Genomic DNA, 18,483 nt, shown 5'->3' with positions numbered 1-18,483 from the left:
AGGCCAGAATACTGGAGTAGGTAACCTTTCCCTTCTCCAGGGGATCTTCCCAACTCAGGAATCGAACCCAGGTCTCCTGCATTGAAGGCGGATTCTTTACCAGCTGAGCCACAAGGGAAGCCCTACCTAGACAGCATATTAAAAAGCAGAGACATTACTTTGTCAAAGGTATGGTTTTTCTAGTAGTCATGTATAGATGTAAGAGTTGGACTAGGAAGAAGCTGAGCACTGAAGAATTGATGCTTTTGAACTATGGTGTTGGAGAAGACTCTTGAGAGTCCCTTGGACTGCAAGGAGATCCAACCAGTCAATCGTAAAGGAAAGCAGTCCTGAATATTCATTGGAAGGACTGATGCTGAAGCTGAAACTCTAATCTTTTGGCCACCAGATGCGAAAAACTGACTCACTGGAAAAGACCCTGATGCTGGGAAAGACTGAAGGCGGGAGGTGAAGGGGATGACAGAGGATGAGATGGCTGGATGGTATCACTGACTCGATGGACATGAGTTTGAGCAAGCTCCGGGAGTTGACGATGGACAGGGAAGCCTGGCATGCTGCAGTCCATGGGGTCGCAGAGTTGAACACAACTGAGTGACTGAACAACAACTATATGGAGAAAAGGCTGCCAGACGAACCTTTTATTTGCACTGAAATGACCAAGAGCCATGAATCCGAGTTCAGCAGCAGTACAGAGGGCACCTGGGATGGGGGGGGACAAATGAGGGGCTAGACAGGGAGATGGAACAGATTTGAACATCAGACCCCAGGAGAAGTGAAAGCAGGTTCAGTTTGCCTAGGCTTCTGGTGTGGGGCTAACATGCCACAGCAGGGGTCAGGGCAAGGCCACAGTGGTAGGTGGCAGGAGGGCCCAATGGTCAGTCCCTGGAAGTTCCTCCTGCTATCTGACCCCAGGTTTACATGCTGTAACTCCATCCCAACTCTCAGTTGGTCTTCTCAGGTTCCCGGGGACTTGGACTTCTCCCCCTACTGCCTCTTGGTCTCTCCGAAGGTTCTGGCCCAGTAGCTCCCCTGGCACCATACAGCCAGCCTCCTGCCAGCAGGGGCCTGGGGGCTGGGTCAGAGTAGTGTGATCTCGCTGGGGGGCAGCGTGAGCCTCTTCTCGCGGGCACTGAGCAGGTTCTCCACATGCACAGCCACCACCCGACACAGCTCCAGGCCCTGCAGGAGAGACATGAGTCCACACTGCCCAGCTCTCCCAGGGAGAGACATGGCTGGGAGAGAGGTGGAGGCCAGACTCTCCCGCGACTGGGGCCCCACCCTCGTCCCCACCTCCTCAGGGCCCCAGGAGAAGCTCTGGCAGCTGGAAAGGAATTCTGCGCTGCAGGCGGGAAGGGGTGAGCCAGGTGGAGACCCACACATTCACCAGCTCTGCTGCATGTAACCTGGGCCAGTTACCACACCTCCGTCACCCTCAGCGGCCTTGTCCCTGGGGTCTCGGTTTCCCAGGGCCTGCCTCACAGGGCTGTGGCGAGGATGACATGAGACTTCAAGACATGTAAATCCTTCACATTTAAAAACTATTAGCCCTGTCAATAAATGAGCTGCCACAGTTACCACCTGGTACCCACAGCCTAGAATGAACTGGGCCCCAGCCTCAGGGATCCCATGGGTGGGGGGAAAGGGGTGCTGCAACCAAGTGGAGAAGCCAGAAAGGCTGCCTCTTCCTCCTCCTCCTCCATTCAGCTACTTCCTAAGCATCCACTACACACTGGGCACTGTGCTATGGACATCATGTGGACACAGCCCTGCCCTCTTAGGGCTCACGTTCTAATGGGGAGATGGACAACCTGAGAACCAATAGTGACTTCCAAGCCATATAAGACCTACTGAGGCAGAGACTGAATTATCAGGAGGATCAGGGGAGGCTTCTAGAAGGAGGTGATGTTTGTGCTGAAACTGGAATAAAGGGAGAGAAGAAGCCCTGTGATGCAGTGGGGAGTGTGTCCCAGGCAGAGGGGACAGCAAGTGCAACAGGAGAGTGTTCTGGGGCAGGGAGGGGACAAGGGGGGGGGGCTGGCGGGGGAGCTGAGGTCACAGAGGTAAAAAGAGGAGGGGGCAGGGACAAGAAGGACTGCTGGGTTCGGGCCCAAGGGCCTGCGAGGGTTGGAGGTGAGGGCAGAGGCCTACTGGCCTCCAAGGGTGACACTGAGGGAGAGAAATAGGAGACTGTCTCGCAGAGCAGCTGTGGAAGCCTCCCCTGGGGGGAGGGCCTGGCCTTGCACCAGTTAGAGGTCGTCCAGGGGAGTGGGCTCCAGAAGGGGCGCAGGAAGCAACAGACGGGCAGGTCCGAAGAGGTGGGGTCTCTGGGGGAGTCCAGGAAACAGGCTGAATCCAGGTGAGGCCAGGATCAGTGTGACCTCAGCGGGAACAGGACTGGGGGGCGGTGGGAAGCAGACTGATCTCATCACAGGCTCCCCAAGGAGCATGGTGAGGGGCCGTGCTCTGGCCTTGACCCTCAGGAACAGGGCTAGAGTAGTGGGAGCCCCTGTCTCGTGCCCTGGAAAGCAGCCCGACTAATGTAGGCCCTGCCTTGGGGTGGGGGAGTTCTGGGCCCACGTCTTGAGGGGTGCAGTGGGCTGGCAAGGACAGACAGGTGGGCCCAGCCCCATTCAGCCCCTTCTCTGGACCTCAGCCCCCTCTCCAGTAGGTGAGAACTCTGGTCTGGCCCTGCCCCGGGGGCTGTAAGACGTGGACCTGGCTGACCTAGAGGACCTGGCTTTTGAGGAACACCCATGCGTGCTGCAAATGGAGAAGGCTCAGGACAGGGAAACCCCCCTCTCCATCTGTCAAGCCCCAGCCCCACAGTCCAGCCTCCAAGCTTTAGCCCAGGTAAACTGCCCATGTCCCTGCCCTCCTAGCAAACTTCTATGGCTCCCAAGTGCCCTCTGGAGGAGGCCCCAGGCTCTTAGCTTTATATTCAAGGACCCTTAGGACCTCCCCAGTTTCCCATTGAATACCTCATTCTTCTGCAAACAACCTGGGCCCTCGTTTCTAGGATCCCACCATCAAGATACCTCTCCAAGATCACCTCGAGACCTGCAGATCTGTGTAGTGTGGGCTTAGCTCTGTCCCCTGTGCTGGGCCGGACACTCCCCAGAACTTTGTCAGGCCGAGGAGAGCCTAGTGTGCAGAATTCGGGAGTGGGGGGCGGGGGCAGCTGGGCAACTCCCCAGGGGGCCCACCTGCTCCAGCTGCAGCTGCACAGTGTGCTGGGCAGTGACATCCCCAAGTGCGACCTCCACATAGGGGCAGCTAGAGCCAGCTGTGGGCCGCTGGGTCCGCGTCGACTGGATCTCCTTCAGGGGGAACTTCACCATCAGCTCCTGGGGGGGATGGGGAGCAGACAGGCTTGGGGGTGGGACAGTCTCACCTACCGGTACCCCTGCCCTAAAGGGCAGATACGCAGGGGGCAAGACATCCCAGTTCGAGCACTCATCCCCCAGTGACCGGCTGTGTAACCTGGAGCAAGCAGCTTTACCTCTCTGGACCTCAGCTTCTCACCTGTGACATTGCTTCAACAATGATGCACATGTGTGCAGCGTGCCAGGCACCACTCTAAATGCTGGAGCTCCAGGTAATGCCAGTGTGCCCTGACCTTCCTGCCTCTTCACACCCACCCCTCTGGCTGGGAGCATTTTTTCTGGCCCCAGGAGCTAACGCAGAGCTTCCACAGCTCGCCCCAAAAGAAGCCAGAGCGATGAGAGCCAGCAGCCCCTTGTGATAGATGGACACAGCAGACAGACACCCCAGCTTTCCCGTCCACAGAACGGGGTGTCCTCTGAGTCTGGTGCTCCCCGCTGGACTGAGTCCCCGTGCCCACAGTGGGAACCTGGATGCTCACAGGCCCCGCCCCGGCTGTGTCCCCCTGGCTGTGACCTCCTCCTGGTCTCTCTTCCTCGCTCCATTGTTTCCACACAAGCCACTTGCCCTGGAGCCCTCATGTCAAGGTTCACTTCCCGAGGAAGAACTAAGAATGGGGGCAGCAGGTCCCTTTTGTTCTGGACTACATTGTGTCCCCAAATCCTGACCCACCCCTTCAGAACCTGGAGACAGGTCTTTGAAGAGGGGAGTCAGGCTAGGGTGGGCTCCCATCCCACGGGTCCTTATGAGAAGAGGACCTTGGGATTCATGGACCCCAGAGAAAGGGCCGTATGAGGGCTCAGCCAGGATGGCCATCTACAAGCAAGGAGGGAGGCCTCAGAGGAAGCCGACTCTGGCGGCACCTTGATCTTGGTCATCTGGCCTCCAGACCCACAGAAACGGTTTCTTGGCTGAGGCTCTGGCAGAGCCACACAGGCTCTGCAGGCCGGCGTGCTTCACCTGTTTCTCCTGGACAACAGCCTGCGTCATCGTCCCAGGCGAGGAAGAAGCGGGCAGAGCCTCGCCCAAGGTCACACAGGTGTGAGCAGTGGAGCTGGACGTCCCTGGAGGGAGGGGTGGGGCGGGGCCAGGCTGAGCCACTCACGTGGGTCTCAGTGCTGAGGAAGTTGAGGCCATTCTGGTTGACAGCGAGGATGCAGGGGGCTGGCACAGCCGAGGTGCTGCAGCTCTGGACCAGGAAGAAGGAGGAGCCGAACATGGGCGAGGCACTGAGGAGGCCTGGGGGTGGTGGTCAGGCGACAAGGGCTCATCAGTGCATAAGCCCACCCCTCCCCTCACAGCCCATCCGGCACAGGAGCCCCCAGCCCGGTGCTCCTCCTGCCAGTGCTGCCACCCACCCTGGACCTTCCTCCATCCCCGCTAGGCCCCCCAGCCTAGGTGGGGCCTTGGAAGGCCTTTAGAAACCTGACACCAAAGATGCTTCTGTACAAAGGAAAAGGCCTCCTCAGCACCCTACCCTCCTCAGCCAGGCCCCCACGACTCCCTCCCCAGCCCAGCTCCTTCTCACCCAGAAACTGGGCGCGGGCCTGGTGGGGGCTGAGTGCCTGCATCTGCTGCCGGTGCTGGCCAAGCAGGCGGAGCCACGTTGAGCTGGCCTCGGTGCGGTACAGCTGGGCTGGGATGTACCCCTGGGCCTCCCGCCTGGCGGGCAGGGAAAAGCCGGCTGACCATCAGGGGTTCCACCAAACCTCCTGATGGCTGAACGCTGGGGGAAAGCGGACGACAGGGTGGGGACGGGCGGTGGTACAAGTGGGGCTGGGCACACAGCATGCCCTCAGTAACCGCTGGGCAATACCACTGGGCTCCTTGCTTGCTGACAAGGGAACGCAGGCTCTGAGGAGTTCACCAGCTCATCCAGGGTCATACAGTGACCCCACATAGGTTCGTCCTTTGTAGTCCCCGCCCCCTGGGGAGTAGCCGAGGCCAGAGGGGTAAGAAGGAAGCACAGGGTGGGGGAAACATCACGACAGCAAAGCAACCCCCAGCAGTGGTCAGCAGAGCAGAGCAGTGGGCTCCAGATGACCCCCAGGACCCTCAATTCCCACCTGTCTAGGCCTCCCCAGACCATATGCTGGCAGCCCTAAGGCAGCCCTGGCCTCCGGACATCTGAAAAATGCCAACAAGTACCAGTCTGGGCTGCACACTGGGGAAGGGAGGGATGTCAGGGGAACCCCTAAAAGACTCTCCAGACTACATCTTTCCTTCTCTGCACTGCTGGGTAAGAGCCTGGCCTCCAGACCCATCCCAGGTCTGAATCCTGGTTGCCCCACTCTGGGGAAGCCATATCCCCTCTCTGGGGCTGAGTTTCCTCATCTGCAAGAGTGGACATTAGAGTGCAGTTTGGGGCATCTGCCAGTGCGATGCGTGCAGATGCCACACAGAGAGTAAGGGCGCCACAGCTGTCTCCATCCGGGCCTGGTGACACCTGTATGTGCCTCCTCCACTTTCCCTCCCTTCATAGCATCAGAAGGGTGTAAGTGCTGCACCCTTACAGCAGGACATACCCTGTCCACACACTGCCTTTCTTACAGTTATTCACAGCAGGGGTTCTCAAAGTGTGGTCGAGGGGCTGGGAGGGCAAAGTCGCTTCCGTAACAATCTGAGCGGTCATCTGCCTCCCCCTCGTTCTCTCACAAGTGCAGGTGCAGAGGCCACATGACCTGTGCGGTCACAACAGACTGACCGAGAAGCAGGGACGGGTATCCAGCTGTCTGCTATTAAGCCAGATGGTACAGATTTGCAAAGGGTAAACCAGTGCAGCTCCTCTCACTGGAACTCTTGGGAAAATACACTTGTGTTTTCGTGACTTATTTATACGTCCACATTTATCTTAACATTAATATGTAGTGTCCTTGTTTTTCATTAATAAATCAGTATTTTAAATTGTTTCTGTTTTCATTTCGAATAGTGTAAATATATCAATAGATACGACCCACAGACACAGCAGCTCTTTGGGGCCCAAGTTTCAAGAGGAAGAAGGAGAGTGTGAGGACGACCGAGGTCCCATCACTTCCAGAACATCAGTTTAAAGGCCACCTGACACCCCACAATTTAATGAATCCTCTGCTATTGGAGATTGTCAACGCCATCACAGTGGACATTCCTGTGGCCAACGCTCTCTGCAGGGCCGTGTGTACTTCCTGGCCACAGTGTATGTGTTCTGAATGCATTTTATCACTTGTTTGCTCTGAGCTATTAATACCAGTTGGAAGTGACCTGTCCTGCTGGGAGGCAGGGTCCTAGCTGGACGGTCTGGACTGAGGGGGGGGTGGGCAGCTCAGGGGTGGGGCAGGGGCGGGAGGGCACTCACGCGCTGGGCAGGTAGAAGTGGTCCTTGGCCCGGTGCTGCAGTGCGGCCAGCTTGGACACCTGCTGCAGCTGCTGTTCGCTGGGCCGGCCAGCCGGCACGCTGCTGAAAAGGCCCTTCAGGTAGTCAGGCAGCACCTACAGGGGCAGGAAGAATGTAGACGAGGGGCTGCAGGAGGCCAGGCACGCAACCAGGGAAGTCCAGACACAGATGCTAAGCTGTGCCAGGGTCATGCTTCTGGGGAGGGGGGCAGTCACTCTCCTGGGCTTCAGGGAGCAGTGACAGAAGCACCTGGATGGTGAGCGGGGAGGGCCGTGGCTTGGAAGCCAGAGGAACTGGGGAAGCGCTGGCCCCTGCTCTGCAGAGTGCAGGACCCAGGGGTCGTGTTTCCACAAGTCCCAGGGGTGCTGCTGGCTGACCCACAGGCACAAGAGCCCAGTGACGGGCCTTGGACACAGAATGGCCGCAGCTTCAGGCCCCCAACTTCTGAGAAGCACGCTGTCTCTACCCAGCGCGTCTGTGAGGGTCCGCATACGAGGGAGACCCCGACTTTGTCAGGACCACTGCCCTGACTGAGATGACCTAGTCCAAGAGGGGAGTGACAGCGCCCCAATGTGAAAAGGGCGGGCAAAGCCTCAGAGAGGGGGACTTCCCTGCTGGTCTAGTGTTTAAGAATCTGCCTTCCAAGTCAGGGGACACGGATTCGATCCCTGATCGGAGAGTTAAGATCCCACATGCCTCTTGAGAACTAAGCCTGCAGGCTGAAACTAAGGCCCAACATAGTCAAATAAATAAATATTAAAAAACAAAAAACAATGCTACTGAGCACAGGACAGGCGAGGTGCTCAGCGCTGGAGGAGAGCAGGAGGAAAGAGGTCAGAACGGCCTGAAAACGTGTCATCTGGGCAGCCTGGCTGGAGGGGCCCAGACCAGCAGCAACACAGGAAGAGCAGGCTGGCCTGGCTGACAGAGGCCTGAGAATTAGGAAGTGAGGGTGACGACATGCCCACATGGGGACCAGAAGCCTCGGGGCTGGAATCACGAAGACCTCGGATGCCAAGCCCGGGGGAGCCCAGAGACTCCGGAGCCTCAGAGCGGCCACACGCGCGGACCTGGTTGTAGTGCATGGTCACGTAGAGCTCGTTGTCGAACTTGAGCGGCTGGTCCCAGAGCACACGCCGGAACCACAGTGCGTAGCCGCCGTCCACCTGCGCCATCTCTGAGGCCACATCCAGGATGTAGGCGCGTCGGCTGAGCGGACACACGTGCTGGCCTGTGGGGAGTGGGGGCAGATGTGGCGAGCCCCCTCCCCGCTCTGGGGCACAGCTTCCTTGGTGAACAGGACAGGGGGCCCTGATTTGTGGAAGTTGTGCCCCTAGGTGGGAATAACGCTCAAAGCTCAGCTCACCTGGGCCTAGGGAGGTGCCCCACCCAGATGCTGCTCAGAGAACACCCAGCCTCTCTCCCCTCTCTAAGAGGAGGCTACACCCAGAGAAGCACAACAGGCCTCAGGTCCTGTGGGCACCTTTCTGTAGGACTCCCATGGGGACACCCCTGCTGGGCTCCTGGGGGTGAGGGGAGGATGTGGGTCTGGCACTGAGTGGGTCTCGGCTGTAAGTTTTTATTTCCCGAAGTGACATTTCTGCTCCCTGTCCCACACATTTGAAAAATTTTTACTGAAAATAGGGATGTGGCATGATGATAAAGTCCCAGCTCTGACCTTGGGCAAGTCCCTTGGGCTCCGTGGCAGGCTGAGAAACAGCCTGACCTCAAAATGCTCCCGTCATAATCCCCACCTGCCGTGAACACACACCTTCATGGAGAGGAGACGTGGAGTGTGATTAAGGGTCTTGAGAGGGGAGATAATCACAGGGACCCAAGTGGACCCAGCATAGTCTCGAGGGGCCTATGAGAAGGAGGCAGGAGGGTCACAGAAACAGACTGGAAGAGGCTACGCTGTGGGCTTTGAAGATGGAGGAGGGCCATGAGCCAAGGGACTTGGGTGCCTCTAGAAGCTGGAAAAGGCGAGAAACAGACTCCTAGAGCCTCAGAAGGACTCGGCCCTGGGGACATTCCAACTTTCAGAACCATATGATCATACATGTGTGCTGTTTGAAGTCACCAAGTGATTTGTTATGGCAGCAACAAGAGACTAACACAGGCTCCCTGGGCCTTGGTTTTCCCATCTGTAAATGGGAAGGACAACACATTTCATTTCATGGGGTCCTGGTGGGATAGTTGATAGGATTAAGTGCTGTCAGCTGTCGCCTCTGCTCCGTGAACTCCCTTACTAAGATTATTTTGTTACTGCCTTCTCCGCCCCCCAGGTCGTGCTGGACTCAGGCAGGGCTGAGGACATGTGGTTCAGAGCTCAGTAGCCCGAGAGCCAGCTGGAGTTGGGTGGGACTGACCGGCCGGTGGCAGAAGCTCAGCCATGGCCTAGAGCAGGTGGGCTGCAGGGGGAAAGGGTTTGGCCTCATGGAGAAGGGCCAGGTGAGGCCGAGGGTGGGGCTCCTCTCAGCCGCTGTGAGGACAGAGGAGGCAGGAAAAAGTACTTGCACGTGTGGGTTACAGGAGCCACATTCTGTTAAGTCCTGCCCTCCCAGAGAGCAGGGCCTACTGAGCACTCCGGGAGGCAGATGGAGGCATGGGGGAGCCCTGTCTTCTGCCATCTCACGACCTGACAGACCAGATGAGCTCACACAGATCGAAGTGGGGTGGCAGGGGTCAGATGCGGGGCTGGGGGCTCTCGGTGCAGAGGCTCCTGCACCCGGACGGGGGGCTTCCTGGAGGAAGCGGCATCTAATCGGGGCCTCACAGTCGGGATGGGGGGGCATGGGCCCAGCTTGCCTCGTCCTCTGGCCGCTCACCTCGGTTGGTGACAACAAAGATGACGTACTCGTCAAAGGCCTCGGGGCGGGTCAGAGCCATCTCAGCACAAAGCTCTTCCACTACGTCCAGGGCCACCTGTGGATGGGGGAAGTGAGAGGCTGGACCAGCCAGGTGACCTCTGCCCTGAGCCCTCCCTGGCCCCCCTGCAGAGGCTAGGCTCCCCAGGCCCTGGGTCAGCTCCGCACAGGGAAGGACGCAGCTTCTGGAGTTGTGGGTCCCGAGTCTGCCCATCTCTCATTTGCAGCCTGACTCTGAGCTGAAGGCCACCCACCTCCCCTAGGCTCGGGCTTGGGCTGCAACAGAGAGCTAAGTCCTGCCTCATGGGGGAGGTAGGGTGTGGCTCTGCACCCTTGGGGTCCCACCCCCCAGACACCCCTTCACTCACAGTGCATGTCTTGATCTTAAGATGGCGCTCCAGGCCCCCGGGGAGAAGAAAGAGCTGCCTCTTGGAACTGCGGCCAGCCTGGGGGAGGGTGCAGAGAGAGGAGAGGGTGGGATCTCACCAGGGTCTTACCCAGCCCTGGTCCCCTCTGCAGGTGTGCCCGGGCCAGGACAGGGGTCTCTGGGTTGGCCATCCCCCTCCCTGAGCACCGCCTACACTCACCAACATGGCCCGCAGCTCCATGCTGCCCGGGAGCTCCAGGCGGCCGCCGAAGCGCAGCGTCTTCTTCAGGTTCTGCTCACAGGCCTTGGCAATCCCTGCAGAGACCAGGGTCAGGGGGGCCGGGGCAGGCCCAGCAGAAGAGCTCTGGCCCCAGTCCCAAGCCCCCTTGGTGGGGGCTGCTCTCCCTCCAGTGGCCGCAGAGACCATTCAGAGGGCAGTGACTGACCCAAGGTTAAGAGCCAGAGTACAAGCACTGGATTTGAACCCACATCCTATCAGAGGCCCGCACGCCTCGGATCCATGAGCCCCGGGAGACAGCTGGTGCCGGGGGCTTGTCCCTGGCGGCTGTGTCCAGAGTCCCTATGCAAGAGACCGCATTGTCTGCTTCTCCATTTCTCTGGTTAAGTGGTGCCCTCGCCCCGCTCTGGGGAGGGGCCAAGTCAAGAGTTTGGGGGCATATTCAACCCCCTTCCCTGGAGCTGATGCAGGGGTGTTTGTTGATTGACTCAAAGAGGAGGCTTCAGAGGCAGAGAGGGTGAGGTCTCATATCTCCTCCATGGCTGCCATGGTAACCACAGGTGCCCTGACCTCTCTCCTAGGGGGACCCAGGGGTTCCTCTGGAAGCTAGACTTTGGGTGAGGCTGAGGAGCAGCCCCTTTCCTCTAAATTCCGTGGTGAAAAGGCCAAGACCCTGCCACCAGCCTTGGCGCCCTCTCAAGACCCTTGTTGATTCCCAAAGACCAGAGAAAGGGCCATGCCGCCACCTCCTCCTCTCCCACATGCCACACATCATCTCCGGTCTTTATGCCTGCTACTCAGTTCATCTAGAAATCTCTCCTCTGTGCTCACTATACAGAGCAACACTTCCTCCAGGAAGCCATCCCTGATATGCCATCCTCCCCGTCCTATCAGACAACCCATGGCATCAGCCTCTGTGGGACCTCTGCCAACATTTGGGGACAGGATTGATATTAATAACCACTGCCCGGGCAAGAAGGGCTAGGCCCTCCTGCTGGCTGCCCAGCCAGTCCTCGTATGGTGCAGACAAGCCCCTGGCCCTGGGTCCCCACTCGCTTGCCCCTCACCCTGGAAGGGCAGGCCTGGGGTCCGGCTCACGTCTTGGAGGAAGTGGGTGAGGTGCGGCTGGAGGACCTCAGAGCAGCTGTGGTAGGCGGCCACGATGTACAGCAGCCTCCAGCCTCGCTGGCAGCTGTCCCTGTGAGCACACACGGGCTCCATCGCAGTGGCCACTGCTCTGCAGCCACCCCAGGAGTCTCCCTGCCCGCCAGGCTCTTCTCCTGAGGATGCCCCCGCCCCTGCCCAGTGAGAGCAGGGCCGGTAGGCAGAGTCAGACCAAAGGTGCGTTCTGTTGGGAATTCTGAGTAGCAGGGCGGGTGGGAGGGAAGGGAGGCAGTGAAGCCCCTGACATACCCATTGTGCACAAAGAACAAGTCTTCCTGGGGTGGGGGGCGACGGTCCCTGAAGAGGGGCCAGGGACCCTGTGCAGAGCTGGTGGCAAGTAAGACTGGGTGGGAGGGGCAGGAGGACGCGCTGAGTGGTTCTGAAATTCCTGGGGGATGCGAGCAGGTGGACAGGAGGGTGGCCCAGTGCTAACAAGAGCAGCACAGGCTTTGGGCCCCGCCATGTGCTAGTCATGGGCGAGACATGGACGCTTACCTTTGTGCTGCCCTGGCTCCGGGGTTTCACTTGTGGGAACCTCTGGTGTCCAGGTGCAGCACTTGGGCTTCCTTTGGGAAGCCACTCACCCCTCCCCAGGTCCCTGTGGGTATGAGAGCCAGGGGACTTCCCAGGCGGCTCTAGTGATAAAGAACCCTCCTGCCAGCACAGTAGACATGAGTCATGGGTTCAATCCCTGGGTCGGAAGATCCCCTGGAGGAGGGCATGGCAACCCACTCCAGTATTCTTGCCTGGAGAATCCCATGGACAGAGGAGCCTGGCGGGCTACAGTCCATGGGGTCCCAAAGAGTCAGACACGACTGATGTGACTTGAGCGTGCACATATGCACCCATGAGAGCCAGGACTGGCCAGTTAGAACCCTGAAGCCTCTGGTTAAAGTGACTGGTTCATGTCAATGGACATGAACTTGGGCAAACCCTGGGAGATGGTGAAGGACAGGGAAGCCTGGCGTGCTGCAGTCCATGGGGTTGCAAAGAGTCAGACATGACTTGGAGACTGAATAACAATAAAAAAAAAAAAATGGGAGCCAGGCTTGGCCAATTAGAGTTCATCCTCCCTCTGGCTATGGTGATTGGTCTGGGAATAGGCACATGACCCAGGTCTAGCCAATCAGAGCTCTGTGGTTGGCTCAAGGATGCCCATGGGACCAAGACAGGCCAATAAGGCTGGATTTGGGAATTTTTGCTGCAAATATTGAATCAGTCTTGCTTTGCCTGGGATTGCTGAGCTGGGGAATGTCCCCTCAGAGCTATCATCTTGCCAGTCTATGAGATATATTGTTTGGGAGTAATATCGACACATAGAAAAGCAGGTCCAGGGTACAGAGAAAGACTGCTTCCTGATGACACCTAGATCCAGCTATGCCTAAAGTCCTCTGTTAGACTTTTCAGTTACCTGAGCCTTCTTTTGCTTAAACCTGACTGAACTGGGTTTCTGTCACTTGCAACCAAGAACCTGGACTCACCCATTATCAGTGCATTTGACAGATGAGGAGACTGAAGCTCAGAGACCAAAAAGGGCTTGTCCCAAACCAAGCAATTTCAAACATATGTGCTCTGTCTCTGGCGTGAGGAAGAGGATGAGGCAGGGAGAGAGTCGAGACGGCACAGGCTGGGAGATGGGAGGCTGACCTGGCCCCTCCGGAGCAGGAAAAGGTGGGGAGGGGAGGACACTCACTGCTTGGTGCTCGTGTTGTCTGTGATCTGCTTCACGACCTGGCAGTAACACTCGTCCCGCATGACCTCATGGTCCCTGCACAGCTGTGGGAGGGCGGGCCAGGTCACAGGTCACATGCCCAGAGGAACACAGTGGGCTCCTGAAAACAGGCCTGGCGTCCCTTCCCCAGAACCCTCCCCACCAGCGGGATGCACTCCTCGTTGGGCCACACAGTTCCCACCCCAAAGGCTGCAGCCCTGGCTGACAGATGGGGAACCTGAGCCACAGGGCAGGCAAGGGAGCTCCTGTAGGGGCTGGACTGACCTTCAGGAGGGTGCACAGCACGTCCAGTTCACTCTGGCCCTTCAGTGGGGCATCCCCCATGAATCGCATCACAGCTGGAAGAAACACTGTCCCACTCAGCCACCGGCCTCCCAGCTGCCTGCCCACCCCGGGTTGGACCCCTCCCCCAGAGGCTATGGCCAGGGCCGGTAGGGGGAAGGGGGCTCCTCCTCTCCTCCCACATCTGAGGGAAGGGGTGGTGGTCACCAAGGGTCACAGTGCGGCGTCCCTCCTGGCCCGGGGCCCTGGCTGCTGTCCCACCCCCACACCTAGAAACATGTCTGTGGCCATCTTGTTGAGGCTGCTGTCGCTGAACTCAATGAGGGAGTCCTGGAGCGGGGTCTGTAGGGAGAGGAATTGGGTCATGACGGGAGGAAAAGAGAGGGGAGGAGAGAGGGAGGGGCGGGAAGGGGAGGGGGAGGGTCCTATCTTAACAACAGAAGAGTCCACACCACAGAAGGCGGTGGGTGGAACCGTGAGAAGATGAGACACTTCCTTTCGGAGGAACCCAGGCCTTCAGGCAAGGCTGTTTGGTCCATGGGCCTGGGATGCACTTTTGTATGGCCATTTCAGAGGGACCTGGGGCTGGGCACCTTCGTAAAGCAAAGCATGTCCTCCAAGGTTCTGGACTCCCGACCCTCCTTGGATTTCAGCCTGAGGCCATCCCTGAAAGGGGAAGTGGATGCTACTGATCAGTCTTGCCTCCAAGACAGCCTCTCCCACATGAAGTGTGCCGGACCCAGTGTCAGCCCACCTGGCAGCAAGGCCCCTGAGGCAGAGGCTGCAGACAAGCCCCCTCCCAGGGTTTCTCCTTCCCTCCCAGACCTGAGGCCTCCTGCTTGGGTGGCTGGGAAAAGCCCCACCTGAGAAGGACCCTCCTCAGGGCGGGCCACCACTCACTGGGGTCTCCTCTGAGGGTCTCGGAAGTACTTCTGGGCAAACTCGAGCATTGTGTACGGTGGAAGAGCCAGGCCGTCCTCCCCATGGTCCATGGAGCCAGCTCTGAGTGGGGGGCCCTGCAAGAGGGCCATCGGCTACTCCCGCTAGTCAGAGCGCGCCCAATGCCAGCCCAGGCTGATTGTGCACAAACCCTCTCCGCCTGCCCCCCAACCCCATGGGCCACCCCTTGCCCCATGTGGCCCCACTGCCTCCCTGATGGCCTGGTCTAGCTGACCTTATCCCTCACCCCTATATCTCCCTCCACCCTAGCGAGCTCCATGCCACCACAGGATCCAACTTGCCCCACTCACCAGGCCCTGCCCCGTTGAAGGTGGATTCACCATCTGGCTGCCCCAGGCTGGTCCTGCCCCACTGGCCTGGTCACTTACTCTTCCACTGACCCCACCCACCTTACCTGACTGGACACACCTCCAGCCACCTCTGGTCACATCTGGTGGCTCACATCCCTCAGGTCATAGGTCTGGCTGGCCCTACCAGGCTGCCTGGTCCCAGGATGGCCTGCCCTTGGCTGACCCCGCTCCCCTCCACCTCCACAGTCAGGCCAACCCCACTGCTGTGTCTGCTCCTCTGACCAGCCCCGGGTTCTCACCTCCCTCCTGCGGCCCACCTCCTGTGCAGCAGCAGTGGAGGCCACGGCGGCGGCCACAGCGGCAGCGCGGCCCCGGCCTGGCTCGGCAGGCAGCTGTAGGAAATCAGGGGCAGCTGCGGGCTGCACCAGGTCAGAAGGGAAGCGGCCCACGCGCCCGTGGATGGTCCCAAACCTCCAGCCTAGGGGCAGAAAGGGTCTGAGCAGTGAGAGGGTGTCACCTGGGGAACAGGGGGGTACAGAGTCTGTGAGGGAGGTATGCCATGGGGCCAGTTGTGGAGGCGAACAGAAGGACACAGGCTCAGGGAAGGGGAGGCAGCCCCTCAGCGGTGGGCTGGAGTGGGGGTCTGCAGAGAGAACACAGCGCCTGTGGACCTTTGGGCCACAACACAGAGGCACTAATGTCCACGGAGACCCGTCAGCCTGATGTGTGGACAGGGGCTGGGCTGCATGGCCATCTTAGCAGCTACAGCCCGGCGAGACCCTTGGGGACCACAGGACCCGCATAGCGCATCTGCTCTGTTTGGGGTTTCCAGGTCTGGCAGCTCAGGCAGCTGAACGGGGGCCCCAGGGTACCCACCAAAGTCAGGGCCCCGGCACCGCAGCTCCTCCAGGTACACCACCTTCTTGCCGACCACACAGCCTGCGCTGTAGCCTGCGGGCCAGGCCCACGTCAGCACCCGCCAGGGAGGCCCCTGCCCCGCCGCCCCCGCACTCACACCCCGTCCCGCCCGGTGCTGACCCAGTCGAGGCGGCTCCAGGGGCTGCAGGTGGATGATGTCACCCTTGTGGAAGGCCAGTAGTGCAGGGTCCTCAGGCAGGAAGTTCCTCACAGCGACCACGTAGTCCGAGTCCTGCGTCAGTCAGGGGCCGGGTGAAGGCTGTGGGCCCATGCCCTCCTCCCAGAGGCCAGGGCCCACTCCCCTGCCCTGCACACAGGCTGTGAGAGCACGGCCACAGGCCTGACCCATCCCTACCCCTCCCAGAGCCTCAGCGCTGAGGCCAGGTGCCAGGCCTGGGGACTGCCCGGTCTGGAAGAAGCATGGGGCTGGATGTGGTCACCAGGCGGTCAGTGATGGGCAGTGCAGCCCCTGCAGGAGGGGAGGAACAAGGCTGCTGCAGAGCCCAGAGGCCTAAGTGAAGCACCCTGGAGAGGCCGGCAGCAGGGGCACAGGCCCCAGGTTGGAAAGCACAGCTCGAACAAGAGCCTGCAGACACAGTCGCAGACACACAGGTGTATCCACCCCTCCCAGGCGGGCGTGGCTGGTACATTCGGGCCCTCAGCCTGCTGCGGGCATCTGCAGGAGGGCCCTGACCTTCTTCAGCTCCAGGATGAAGTCATCCACCAGGGTCTTGACCTGGTGAGCTCGGGCTGAGAAGAGAATAACCTTCTCACTGGTCAAGTTGAACTCCAGCATGTTCTGGGAGGGAATGGTCACAAAGAGGATGTCCGCAAAGCTGGAGGAGGGGGAGGTGGCATGAAGCAGGACACCACGGCCAGAGGGACACCCCCCACCACTGTCTGCACCTCTGGCCCCTCCCCCCCTGCCCGTGACTCCAGCGCCCTGCCCATCACTCTGTGAACCCACAACCTCCCAGCACCCCCACGCTTTGTCTTTTATTTATTTTTCTGCCTCTTGATCCAACCCCCCCAGATTTTGCCCACAGATCTGTCTCCTTCACTAAGCGAATGCTCAGACTCTGGAAGGAAGGAGCCTGCACCTCACTGATGCCTGAGACTCCCTGTGCTGTGGCATAAAGGACCATGGGCTGCTGGGAGGGAGGGGTCGGAGGATGCAGGAAGGTTTCACACTCAAGCATCTGCAGTTGGCTGTTCACATGCGGTAGCCCTGCCCTCAGTAGGCTTTGGGCTGGGACTTCAGGGGTGTCCAAGCTGAGGATGGGGTACTGGCTCCCAGCTCACCACTGCCTGGCTGGGTGACCCAAGACAAGCAACATCGTTCTCTGAGCCTGTTTCCTTGATTAAAGGGTTTGGCATAGAGCCAGGCACATGGTAGGTACAGTCATCCCTCGGTATCTGTGGGGGACTGGCTCCAGGGCCCTTGGAGGGCAACCAAATCCATGGGTGCTCAAGTCCCTCTCATAAGATGACCTGGTATTGGCATATAACCTATGCACATCCTTTCTACTTTAAATCATCTCTAGATTACTCTTAACACTTGAAGTGAAGTGAAGTGAAAGTCGCTCAGTTGTCTCCTACTCTTTGTGACCCCATGGACTATACAGTCCATGGAATTCTCCAGGTCGGAATACTCAGGGGATCTTCCCAACTCAGGGATCAAACCCAGGTCTCTCACACTGCAGGTGGATTCTTTACCAGCTGAGCCACAAGGGAAGTCCAAGAATACTGGAGTGGGTAGCCTATCCCTTCTCCAGGGGATCTCCCCAACCCAGAAATCAAACCAGGGTTTCCTGCATTGCAGGTGGATTCTTTACCAACTGAGCTATCAGGGAATTCAATGTAAATGCTGTACTGCTGCTGCTGCTAAGTCGCTTCAGTTGTGTCCAACTCTGTGCGACCCCATAGACGGCAGCCCACCAGGCCCCGCCGTCCCTGGGATTCCCCAGGCAAGAACACTGGAGTGGGTTGCCATTTCCTCCTCCGATGCATGAAAGTGAAAAGTGAAAGTCAAGTCGCTCAGTCGTGTCCGACTCTTATCGACCCCATGGACTGCAGCCTACCAGGCTCCTCCGTCCATGGGATTTTCCAGGCAAGAGTACTGGAGTGGGGTGCCATTGCCTTCTCCCTAAATGCTGTACAGGTAGTTATAAAAGCAAGATAGATGTTATGGGAATAGTTGCCAATGAGTGAAAAATTTGTTTTGCATTTTGGAATTTTGTGGAATTTTTTTTTCTGAGTATTTCCCATCCACCATTGGTTGAATCTGCAGATGTGAAGCCTGTGAACACAGAGAGCTGACTGTACTCAGCCGCCAGCCATCGAGCGAGTCGGTCCGTGGAGGAAGCACTGGTGTCAGCCCATGCCCCTAATCCTGCCAACCCATGCCCCGCCCATGCCCTGTGTCAACCCTCCCCCGCGCCTGCCACTCACCTGTAGGTGCGCAGGACCCGCAGCTGCCCACTTGCCTCGTGGCTGCCCTTGACCACACGCAGGAGCTTGATGCCCTTGTGGGACACAGCCAGCATCTGCACCCCGGTGCCCACACTGCCCTGGGGAGGGGACAAGGGGCACGTGAGGGTCTTCCAGTCTCATTCCTAGAGACCCTGGGCGGCAGAGAGTGGGCAGGGGGTGGGCAGGGGGCTCCTACCGTGGCAGGAAACAGGCGGGCGAAGTAGACCTCCCAGCTGTCCCGGGCAGTGCTGACCACGGCCCGCTTCACGCTCTCTGTCACCAAGGGCCGCTGCGTGTCCAGCTGGTTCTGGGCTGAGGGACACGGGTCGGGTCAGGACCGGGGCCCCCTCCCCTGCTGACCCACAGTGCATGGAGGGGAGGCTGACCCTCAGCAAGGAGGTGTCAGACCACTGCATTCCCAGCATCCATATGGGGAAACTGA

The 18,483-nt window shown here is 59.0% G+C and overlaps 1 protein-coding gene across 1 annotated transcript in view; it reads right to left on the bottom strand.

The window, feature by feature from the left end:
* Nucleotides 1-608: 608 nt before the first annotated feature.
* Nucleotides 609-18,483, bottom strand: part of MYO15A (myosin XVA) — a 52,062-nt gene continuing 34,187 nt past the window's right edge. The window contains exons 45-65 of the mRNA XM_025280454.3: nt 18,238-18,353; nt 18,021-18,139; nt 16,264-16,405; nt 15,690-15,801; nt 15,528-15,602; nt 14,951-15,129; nt 14,302-14,417; nt 13,995-14,067; nt 13,671-13,743; nt 13,384-13,457; nt 13,081-13,163; nt 11,291-11,421; nt 10,206-10,300; nt 9,987-10,064; nt 9,580-9,676; nt 7,822-7,982; nt 6,713-6,846; nt 4,910-5,043; nt 4,487-4,620; nt 3,204-3,344; nt 609-1,179 (exon numbers count right to left, since the gene is read on the bottom strand). Of these exons, the coding sequence (XP_025136239.3) occupies nt 1,078-1,179; nt 3,204-3,344; nt 4,487-4,620; nt 4,910-5,043; nt 6,713-6,846; nt 7,822-7,982; nt 9,580-9,676; nt 9,987-10,064; nt 10,206-10,300; nt 11,291-11,421; nt 13,081-13,163; nt 13,384-13,457; nt 13,671-13,743; nt 13,995-14,067; nt 14,302-14,417; nt 14,951-15,129; nt 15,528-15,602; nt 15,690-15,801; nt 16,264-16,405; nt 18,021-18,139; nt 18,238-18,353 (2,369 nt within the window). The 3' untranslated portion in view covers nt 609-1,077. The remainder of the gene's footprint in view (nt 1,180-3,203; nt 3,345-4,486; nt 4,621-4,909; nt 5,044-6,712; nt 6,847-7,821; nt 7,983-9,579; nt 9,677-9,986; nt 10,065-10,205; nt 10,301-11,290; nt 11,422-13,080; nt 13,164-13,383; nt 13,458-13,670; nt 13,744-13,994; nt 14,068-14,301; nt 14,418-14,950; nt 15,130-15,527; nt 15,603-15,689; nt 15,802-16,263; nt 16,406-18,020; nt 18,140-18,237; nt 18,354-18,483) is intronic.

The sequence above is a fragment of the Bubalus bubalis genome, chromosome 3 (assembly GCF_019923935.1).
Source record: "Bubalus bubalis isolate 160015118507 breed Murrah chromosome 3, NDDB_SH_1, whole genome shotgun sequence".
Classification (NCBI taxonomy): domain Eukaryota; kingdom Metazoa; phylum Chordata; class Mammalia; order Artiodactyla; family Bovidae; genus Bubalus; species Bubalus bubalis.
This window is presented reverse-complemented; position numbering and strand designations above follow the sequence as displayed.